This window comes from Melanerpes formicivorus, unplaced genomic scaffold, assembly GCF_026170545.1.
Source record: "Melanerpes formicivorus ecotype bairdi unplaced genomic scaffold, bMelFor1.0.p_v2 SCAF_1, whole genome shotgun sequence".
NCBI lineage: Eukaryota > Metazoa > Chordata > Aves > Piciformes > Picidae > Melanerpes > Melanerpes formicivorus.
Genome location: NW_027142353.1, coordinates 41,122,499 through 41,133,745, shown reverse-complemented (window position 1 = coordinate 41,133,745; position 11,247 = coordinate 41,122,499). Strand labels below are relative to the sequence as shown.

General features: G+C 42.5%; 1 protein-coding gene across 3 annotated transcripts in view; it reads right to left on the bottom strand.

The window, feature by feature from the left end:
- Positions 1-11,247, bottom strand: part of PLCXD1 (phosphatidylinositol specific phospholipase C X domain containing 1) — a 35,746-nt gene that overhangs the window by 12,465 nt on the left and 12,034 nt on the right. For 2 of the 3 annotated variants that reach the window (XM_068141166.1, XM_068141159.1), the window contains exons 4-7: positions 10,729-10,857; positions 9,498-9,653; positions 4,705-4,888; positions 114-222 (exon numbers count right to left, since the gene is read on the bottom strand). In XM_068141166.1, the coding sequence (XP_067997267.1) occupies positions 114-222; positions 4,705-4,888; positions 9,498-9,653; positions 10,729-10,857 (578 nt within the window). Of the gene's footprint in view, positions 1-113; positions 223-2,205; positions 3,339-4,704; positions 4,889-9,497; positions 9,654-10,728; positions 10,858-11,247 lie in introns of those variants that run through there. The other variant, XM_068141152.1, reaches the window with a different exon arrangement.

Here is an 11,247-nt window from a genome sequence, read left to right as displayed (position 1 = left end):
CTCCAGCTTCATTCCATTCCCCCTAGTCCTATCACTACCTGAGATCCTGAGAAGTCCCTCCCCAGCCATCCTGTAGGCCCCCTTCAGATACTGGAAGGCCACAATTAGGTCACCTCAGAGCCTTCTCTTCTGCAGACTGAACAGCCCCAACTCCTTCAGTCTGTCCTCGTAGGAGAGGTGCTCCAGCCCTCTGATCATCCTCGTGGCCCTTATGAATTACTACTGTGAAGAAGGAAAACAACCGACATCATAGAAAGGAGAAGCAAAACTATTTTAACCTGTATTACACAGAGATCCAAATTTTATTGAACAGAGTAACAAGCCACGTGAGCATACAAAATACAGGCAGACAAAAAATTTGGAGTATGTGCAACATAACACTTCCTGCAAGTAGGGACTCTAAAAAACAAAATCAAAACTGAATGACTTCTCAGTATGATGTGTACAGAGGTAACAGCAAAGATAATAGCATTGTAAACAAAGCATTTAGAAAGTCATCTTTCTAAATGGAATGTTCAGAGTTTAATTCCTACATACTGCATGAAGAGGTAGCATCTTGGCCATTCATGCTGGAAAGTCGAGAGGGAGTTTGAGCTGATGTCATGAAAACATTTAACACCTTTCCATACACAAACTCAGCTTTTGCATATAAAGTGCATCTACAACACGAGGTATATCAATGACGTTGCATAGTGAACTTTATACAAGGGCTGTTTTGATTTGAGTCCCAATGCTTGCCATTTCACTTCCTTTCATGATCATCTGTTATTGCACAGTTCATGTGAAAAAACAGAAAAATAGGCTTGCTATGCAATGGCAAACAGCATAAACCCCTTAGTTTTTACATAAGCAAAAACTACTTATTGAGAGGAAAAATAATTCTAGAGCTACTAAAATAGCTAAATAAAAGACTCTGTGTGAAACCCCAAATGAGCAAGACAGAAGCCAAGACTCTATTTCTAGAGCAGTCTGAGTTTAGATAAGGAATTTGTTTCATACAGGTCTCATTGCAGTGTAAGGCACATTCTGGCAATGCTTAATGAAACAGATTTCATTCCCACAGACAAAACTCTCTTGGGGCCTAGTTTTGGTATCTTTATCACTGCAGAACTGGCATGGGTGATTAAAAAAATCAGTGTTCAGATAGGCAATTTAGTGACTACCCTGTTGGTAAAGGGGCTCACAACAGTAGTTGCTGTCAGTAGATCTCCAATGTTAATTGTGTGTGTGTGTGTTATATATAAATAGTTTCATAGTTTCATTCAGGGTTGGAAGGGACCACAAGGATCACCTAGTTCCAACCCCCCTGCCATGGGCAGGGACACCCCACACTAGATCAGGCTGGCCAGAGCCTCATCCAGCCTGCTCTTAAACACCCCCAGGGACGGGGCCTCGACCACCTCCCTGGACAACCCATTCCAGGGTCTCACCACTCTCATGGTGAAGAACCTCCTCCTCACATCTAGCCTGAATCTCCCCACCTCCAGCTTCATTCCATTCCCCCTAGTCCTATCACTACCTGAGATCTTGAGAAGTCCTTCCCCAGCCTTCCTGTAGGCCCCCTTCAGATACTGGAAGGCCACAATTAGGTCACCTCGGAGCCTTCTCTTCTGCAGACTGAACAGCCCCAACTCCTTCAGTCTGTCCTCATAGGAGAGGTGCTCCAGCCCTCTGATCATCCTTGTGGCCCTTCTCTGGACACGTTCCAGCACCTCCACATCCCTCTTGTAATAGGGGCTCCAGAACTGGACACAGTACTCCAGGTGGGGTCTCACCAGGGCTGAGTAGAGGGGGAGGATCACCTCCCTCGACCTGCTAGCCACACTTCTCCTGATGCAGCCCAGGATCTGATTGGCTTTGCGGGCTGCAAGTGCACACTGAGAGCTCATGTTGAGCTTTTTGTCCACCAGCACCCCCAAGTCTCTCTCCTCAGGGCTACTTTCCAGCCAGTCACTGCCCAGCCTGGATTTGTGCCTGGGATTGCCTCGACCCAGATGCAGGACCCTGCACTTGCTCTTATTGAACTTCATGAGGTTGGCTTGTGCCCACCTCTCCAGCCTGTCAAGGTCCCTCTGGATGGCCTCCCTTCCCTCCAGCGTGTCTGCTGCACCACACAGCTTGGTGTCATCAGCAAACTTGCTGAGGGTGCACTCAATGCCACTGTCCATGTCACCCACAAAGATGTTGAATAAGACAGGTCCCAGGACTGATCCCTGAGGGACTCCGCTTGTCACTGGCCTCCACTGGGACATGGAGCCATTGACAGCCACTCTTTGGGTGCGGCCATCAAGCCAGTTCCTTATCCATCTAGTGGTCCACCCATCAAACCCATGTGTCACCAGTTTGGAGACCAGGATGTGGTGCGGGACAGTGTCGAAGGCTTTGCTCAGGTCCAGGTAAATGACATCAGTTGCTCGCCCCTCATCTATTAATTTTGTCACCTGCTCATAGAAGGCCACCAGGTTGGTCAGGCAGGATTTGCCCTTGGCAAAGCCATGCTGACTGCTCCCAATCACCTATTTGGCACCAATTATGCCAAATAGGATTGTCAATGCAATATTTTTATCAAAAATATCTTTAACTGTTCCTTTTGTATATTTAACACAAACTATGAAAACAGAGAAGCAACTTTCAGACTGATAAAAAAGACTAAGAATCAGGGTTGTAAGGAGTGCAGAATATCTTTACCATTATAAGAAAGATAAAATCTTACTACAAATTAATTCATGCAGCTATTGACATATTTCTCTTTCTTGTTCCTATGTGAAATTAAATAAAATTAAGGACTTTTCATATTGCCAACTGCTACAAAAGCTAAGCACCTCCAAATAAATTATACCTATATATACCGTAGTCATCTAGAGACCTAGCAGGGTCTGCCCGCTGTCTTTTCTGTGAAGAGGCCTTGAAACCTTGATGATGCTGGGAGCACATTCTTTACTGACTCTTTAGCTTTGGTTTAAGTTAACTGGACTTCTGTAGGATCCGGGATGTTTAAGCTAGGGCACATTAAATGCAGACAAAGCCTTTTCATCTTTTCATGGATTAAGAAACTGAGAATTCAATGCTACTTTTTCCAGCCCCTTTACTTTGACAGTGTAACTGAGGATTAATTTTTGAATTAAGTTCTATCACATCTTTGACAAAATCATCGTTTCCTATAAAGTCTCCAGCAATGATGTTAATACATTCTTTTTTTGGTCCTGGATACTGCTGCCTTATCCAGATTTTCAAGCATGGAAGACTCTTGAGTGTCATTTTCTTCAGTGATCCAAATGGGTGGATGAGAATATACCTTAAATTTTCAGTAACGTTAATCCCCGCTACAAAGAATTTTTCTGAAACAAAATCAGAGGGTGACAGTTTAGATCTTCCTTTGAGGAGAACTGAAACTGCTCAGCATTGCATTAGCTCCAGATCTTGTTCCTTTGGGAATCACTGAAATACTAACTTCATACTCTTTACATATGTTTAAAACTCTTTCAGTAAACTGTCTCCCTTTGTTGTTACTACACGCTGTAGTAAAGTTACTGAACTAAGCTCTGTTACTGACCCATTCCAGTTTAGCCTAATAGTTCGTCACTAACTAGTCCTACTTTGTGGAGTATGTTTGTTTCTCTAAGGGTTCCTTCCTCCATGATGGATGGGAACATGGGATGCACCTACATGAGCATTTTCCTTTGGGTGAGAAGTGTGCTTTGAAGCATTCTCCCCTACATCACCTCACTCATGCACATCACAGAGCTGCATCAGGTTATGAACTGAATGTCTTTCATTTTAGATTACACCAGCATGATTGTGCTGGTTAGGTAACTACAGCCTTCAAGCATTATTCTTCTAGGGTTTGGTTGTTGTTTTGTTTTTTTCACAAGGCTAGCATAAGGAAGACGTAGACTTGCTCTGCTGGGTCCAGAAGGGCCATGAAAATGATCAGAGGGCTGTAACACCTCTATGAGGACAGGCTTGAGAGAGCTGGCTTATTCAGCCCAGATAAGAGAAGGCCTCAGGGAGAACTTACAAAAGCCTTCCAGTGCCTGGAAAAGGCTTACATGAAATACGGAGAGGGACTCTATCAGAGAATGCAGTGCTAGGACAAGAGGTGACACTTTTGAGACTGAAAGGGAAGACTTGGATAAGAGATTAAAAAGAAATTGTTCTCCATGAGGGTGGTGAGACACTTGAACAGGTTGCCCAGATGCCACCTCCCTAGAACTGTTCAAGGCCAGGCTGGATAGAGCTTTGAGCAACCTGGTCTAGTGGAAGGTATCCCTGTCCATGGCAGCAGGGTTGGAACAAGATGTATCTTTAAGGTCCCTTCCAACTCAAACCCTTCTATGATTCGCTTCCCTCATCATCAGTGCTAAGGCAGCAAGCACTGGACTGAGGAAGCAGTCTGCTATGTGTAAGATAGGGCATGGTAGTGCCAGTGAACTGGTCTGTGCTGAAGGCTTATTTTCATGGGATCACACAAATGAAGCAGCTGCCACTACTTCTATAGTCTGTGCATCTACACAGAAAGATGTGTATTTGCACTGCCAAAGAGGAATGATGCACTCACCCACAGGTGGGCAGAGGACTTCGCAACATGGGCATGTCACATACGTGAAGTGGTTCTATCCCATGATGCTGTAATTGCCCAACATCCTATCTGTTTTGCATTGCTGTACATGTCCCTTGTTCCTCCAAGTGACTCCCTGTGCCTACCTGGACGACCCCTCCGCTTCATGCGCTCCAGATACTGGATAAGAGCACGAGTGGCAGTTTTGTTTCCCCACCAGTAGGGGATTGCAGGCCACAGCTCACGGTGCTTCTCCACTTCCAAGTCATCTTCATATGAGACTATAACCTGATGGCCATGCTGCCACATGCTCCGCAGAGTTGGCACCACCTAAAAGACAGCATGCCCAGGTTGAAGTCAACAACACAGCATTCCTGAAGTTTAAATACCAACAAGTGACCTCACCCTAGTAAAGAGGCACAGATTCATTTCAAACAAAGCTCTTAAGCATACAGCCCAGCAGGTAGTTGGCTGGATTACAAACTGAAAGGGCTAACAGGAGTCTGGAAGCTTCAGCAGATTCCTCCTTCAGCTATGGTAAAGTACGTAACTCAAATTCTTACACCTGTGTAACAAGAAAATATCCCTGTGTGAGCCCTCATGCACATACCACTGCTGAAAATTTGCTTGGAGAAGACACAAGTCATTTGGTGAGAGGAGACAGAAGGGGGCAAAGCCAGCTCCAGGAATACAGCCACAGGGGAGGAGGAATAATTTTGGCAAATGTTCTACATCAGTGGTTACAGTGACAAATTTGGATTGAAAAAAAAATTAACTGCTTAGGACTTGGTGAGACTAAATGTAAGTCTTCAAGAGATATGTGTTCTGAAGGGTCAAACCCCAAAACACGCCCCAGCCCAGAAAATGGGCTTAGCACCTGTGAATTTGCAAACCTGGACAGTTCCTGGGGTCCAGAGAAACATGTAGCACGAGTAAATAACTTTGTGACACAGCTGTGAATTGTGTGTGCCCCTGGCCATGTTTAGATATGCCCCATTCTATAGGTACAATTATCAGGGTTCCGTGTTACCAAAGGGCATTAATTGTCTTGGGACAGTATTTAAACCAGCCAAGAAGTCAGGCAATTTGCCTTGCTCTTACCCAGCAAGCAACAAGAGCCAAATGCTGCCCGAGTAGCAGCTGAAGGGCCTGCACTAACAAGCAACAACTACACCCAGGCCTTGCACCTGGACCAAGGCAGAAAGGGGATAAGCTCCTAGAGAACTGAATCTCAGAAGAGGCTACAGCCTGGCCATGGAGCACACAGGAGAGAAAGAGAGGCCCCTTAGCCCTCTCCAAGCCAAGGACTGCTCGAATCATAGCCACAGTATCTGGGAAGATACTGGACAGAGGAGCAAGCCGTGAGTCCCCAGCTAATCATCTGCCACAGGATCCCATTTGTGGGAAAACCGCAGATCACAAAACCTGTATTTCCAGTTTGAATCACTGTATTGGAGAGTCTTTATATGTGGAATGTAATACCCACAACTGAATAGAACCTGTAAATGTACTGTGTAAATAAGTTACCGTGGTGTATGATATTAAACTATAAAATATATTTAAAAATGTGTATTACAATACCTTAATTCTGATTTCTCTTAAGTGGAAAGTTTCTGAAATTGGGATGCTCCAGACATTTTGAATTGCAGGAGGAATACTTGAGTCAGAAACCTTCTCAGACAGACAGGCTGAAACAGGTCTGTTACATGTAACTGCTTCAATATGAAATGGTATTTTCTGGTCCTCAGAAGCTACCATTGGAGAGAATTGAGGGTCTCTGACAAGTTTTACTTGCAAAATTCATCTCCATCTCCAGAGGCATTCAAAACCTGCCTGCGTTCCTGTGTGATCCTATTCTAGCAGAGCCATTGGCAGATGATCTTCAGAGGTCACTTCCATCCCCTGCCGTTCTGTGAAAACTAACATATTTAACAGGTATTGGGGTTTTTAAGAATGCTGTCATTAAAAGCTGTGTCTGTTCCTTGTGAAAAGGAAGTGGTGGCTTTTTGATGTTTCAATTAACTTATTAATTAAAAGCCAAAGGGGGTTGAAAAATGTTTCATATAAATCTTTGAAGACAGCCAGGGGTTGAATGAACATGGGAATCCCTCTCACTTCATCCAAGAAAGAGAGTGCAAGCCATAATTAGGTCAGAAAATAACTGCAAAATTAAGATACAAGCTACTCATACTACAAAAATCTGTACATGACAGAAGCCTTTGTTTTACTCCAGCTGCCTTCAAAAGATGGAACCTCTTAAAGAAAAAAAACAAAAGGAATGAAAGGTGTGGGATAAGAGCCAAAAACAACTACCAGAAATATGTACATGAGCACAGGTGCTTATTTTGCAAAGCAAGCAGAAGTGAAACTAGATGTTTAACAAGGGACTTTTTAAAACCTAGTAATCCAGATCAAAGCCAGACACATGGAAAGCAATTAAAATTTTAAACACAATGTAATGTTGTCATGCTGTGGCCTGTGCCAGCACTACATACAGACCTCTACTTAGCAGCTGCTTCATGAACCCTTTGATGCTTACTTTTGTGTGACAACAGAGTTGCAGTCTTGAAAGAAAGTAGGCAACAGATTATTTTAGAATAGCTGAAAAAGTACTTGGTTATTTGGTATAAATCTTAATTTGTAATCCTGAAAAACCCTACAGCTGCATAACCTGTACTTCCAAAGACAGTGAGATCCATTGTGCTGGTCACAGGCCCTACAGAAATAAAGTCTTCCAGGCTGAGGGAAGTACTTGGCTTCTCTTTTCTCCAGTGCCTCCCCTTCCACCCTCCCCCTGGACACAACTCAAACAATTTCTTCAGTCAGGTGATCTCAAACTATTCATTCATCATCTCCATTCAGAAAACTTACCAGCCAGCAACAGCTTGGCCATTTTGCAATTTGTAACCTCTTTCTTTTTAAGATCTGGCCATGTGTCTAAAAGCAAATCTTGCCATCTTCCCCAGTATTGCTCTACTCATCCACAACTTACAAACACAAGTTATTTGGGGAAACAACAAAACAGTATCACTCAGGTCTCCAGTTATTCAGCTGAGGCCTGAATATTCAGAATCCCCTCATTTCATTTTGCTGAGAATTGTTCTATTTTAACTCTGCTGTGCAGAATGCTTTGAAATGGTAATAGTCACCCATACTGATACACCAGCTTCAAAGCCTGCACTCAAATCCCAAATAGGGTCATCATTATCCTGTACCCCTCACATCTCCAGAGAAAATACGCTGTTCCTCTGATTCTTTGAAATGTTAATTGTTTGACTACTACAAGCTCCCACACCTTGTTAAAAAAAAAATAAATAATTAAAAAAAAAAAAAAGATGAAGCTAAAAAAAATCTCAGCTTCTACAATGTAGCACTCAAGTAATTTCCAATTCTTTAATCTAAGGCTTTTCTAGAAGTTTGGTTGACTGAAAGCACATGAGGCTGGTTGGAAGGTCAGCTCCAGCTAATCATGTCCAGGAAAGAAAGTCAATGCCAGCAGAAATGTACTGAGGTCAGAGATGCTAATAAGAAGGACCTCAACAAGATAGAGACATAGGCTGACAGCAACCTCGTGAAGCTCAACAAAGGCAAATGCAAAGTCCTGCACCTGAATGGACACACCAATGAAACAAGACAAACTTGGGGCAGATGGCTAGAAACATGCTTTGCAGGCAGTGACCTGGAGGTCCCTGTGGACACCAAGCTAAACATGAGCCAGTGTGCCCCCATGGCAAAGGTCAACTGCAAACTGGGCTGTATTAGTAAAGGCACAGACAGCATGTCAAGAGAATGGGTTCTTCCCCTCTATTCCGCAATTGTGGGTCTGCATCTCAAGTACTGATTCCAGCTGAGGCTTTCGCAGTACAAAAAGTCACTGACATTTTGCAGCATGCATCTAGACACTGGAGAATGACACTCAAAGACAGGCAGAGAGTTGTGTCTGTTCAGTGTGAAGAAGAGAAGACTATGGACAGTACTTAGCACTACCTGCAAATACCTAACAGGTAGATATAGAGAAGACTCCCTAGACATACACAGCAATAGGATGAAAGTCAGCAGCCAAGTTAGAGCAACAGAGATTCTGATCAGAATGGCAAGAAAAAAACACATTTACTATGAATGTGGTCAAATGTTGGACTAGGCTGTATAGAAAAGTTAAGAAATCTCCATCCTTGGAGATAGCCAAGAATGGATGGCATAGCACACCATAACTTTGAAGTTGGTCCTGCTTTGCATGGTAGAGTTGGACCAGACTGATGTAAAAAATACATTTATAATTATTGCTGTGAATGGGCAAAACACTGATCTTTTAGGTTTTATAAACATAGTATGAACTGTATTTGTAACACACTTCTACCTACTTTTCTTTAAAACAAACAAGAAATGCAAGAAAATACAACAACAAAAACCCCACCAACACAACAAACTAGCAAAAGAAAACAAGATTCAAACAGGGCAATAGAATAGAATAGAATAGAATAGAATAGAATAGAATAGAATAGAATAGAATAGAATAGAATAGAATAGAATAGACCAGGTTGGAAGAGACCTTCAAGATCATCGCGTCCAACCTATCATCCAACACCACCTAATCAACTAAACCATGCAACCAAGCACCCTATCAAGTCTCCTCCTAAACACCTCCAATGATGGAGACTCCACCACCTCTCTGGGCAGCCCACGTCTACCTACTATTTTCCCACAATTTTAAAGAGATGACAGTCAAATTTAATTCCTTCCTCCACACTGTAGGATGTCAGCTTGCTTTACATCCTCAAATTTATTACGTAGAGATCTCTCTCTGACACAGCAAATGTTACTCTTCCCAGGCTAAAAATACAGTGAAAGTAGAATCTATCTACAATTTTGCAATCAAATATCTTACCATAGTATATCATTCATAAAATAAAGGGGAGGAAAAAAGGGATCCCATACATACATTTCTGGGACACAGTTTATAGTGGAAAATCTCTTTTATACGGGCAATAAGATGACGATGAAGTCTCCTGGTTAATCCATCAAAATTCCTGCAGGCTAAGATGATAACTTCCTGTGGATGAGTTTCCAACCACTTTAGCACTTCCCACAGAACATCCTACAAGAGAGAGACACGTCAGCTCAGAAAATCATCTATGCTGTGCAGAGGAGAGGTCATAAAACCAAGAGTATTGATTGTGAGGTAGAATCCCAATCACAATAATGAAAATCAGCATAGGTTTCTGCAGGATGGCCATCTGACTACCCACAAACTGGTTCAGAAAGATGCATCACTGAAAAACCTACTGTCTGTACATCTGTGTGGATTTCCTTTGGATGTGGTCCTAACCACTGCCCTAACAGCTTTGTATTCTGATAATACCCATGAATCTCCTACTGCCTAGCACTCAACCTGTCTCCTCAAGCTTCTTTAAGGATAAACAACATATTAATGGCAAAGTCAAATCCAGGGAAAAGTTCTGTGCTTGTTTAAACATAACAGGACACATTTGCCCCATTTGTTACGGGCAATGACAATTTGTTGAAGAACACATATAATAAGCAGGGTAGCCAGACACAGAATCTGTTTACATGAGCATGGTAGTCACCATGAAATCTCAACATGTGAAGGGTTCAGAGTCATGAACATGAAACTGAAGTTTAGCCAGGTAGTCTACAAAGAAAAAGCTGCATTAGCTGGCTATGCACGGCTGTACAGCTCTCCGCAAACAGAAGGTGTAAACTACTCCACAGTGACAACACACATGCAAAGAACAACTCAGAGTAGTTTCTTCACAGCACCTGACAGTATTTTGATCATGGGATCCAGATTTGAGTCTATTTGTCTTTCATTTAAATACTTTTCCCTCAAAAAATAATCAGTGTTTCTGTGATTTTATTACGCTTTTAATACCTTCTTTAATAATTTCTCTCCTTATGTAGGAAACAGGATTGCCCTGGGTAGCATCCTGGACAACATAGGCTAAACCCTTGAAACATCATGCACTTGGCAAGGGCTAGGCAGCAGAGAACAAACTTCCAGCTTTGCTGAGTTTCTCTAGTTTGAAGTCTTCACATTAGGAAAACATATAAACTACTCAGAAAACCTTGGGCCAGCATTTTCTGGTTATGATGGGTCTTAAATAAAAGACACAGTGCTGGTTTAGTAGCCATCCCAAAGGTATGGACAATACCTGTACAGTAACAGTTGTGTAAACCATATGCACAAAGTACAAATTCAGAGATGGATCGTTAGCCTTGTGGGCAATCCTGAAATCCAGATACCTAGCTCCAGCCTCAAGTTGCTCTGTCACAGTCAGTACCTAAAAAGTGAAACAGAAGGCAAAGGTCCTGAGAGCTTATAAGAGAGTTGCTTCTTCTGTTTCAAAAGCTGAAAAAAAGTGCACAGTTAGCCCTATGACATCCTTCACAGATCTTTCATCTTTAAACACTATATAGCACCAAGCCACAACTTTGAAGCATTTTACAAGATTTCAACAAGAGAGAGCCCAATTTTCCTGCTGCATACACAACAGGTACAGGTTAGATTTGTTTCAGACCTCTGCCCTTGTTGTGTTCTGAAAGTTAAAGATCCATTAACCTGTGCATAAATACACAATTACTCTTCACAAGACTATTCATACAAAGAAAAAAATTGCAGGATCAGCACCTTAGAAACACTGTATTGATTTTATTAGATCAAAGATTTTACC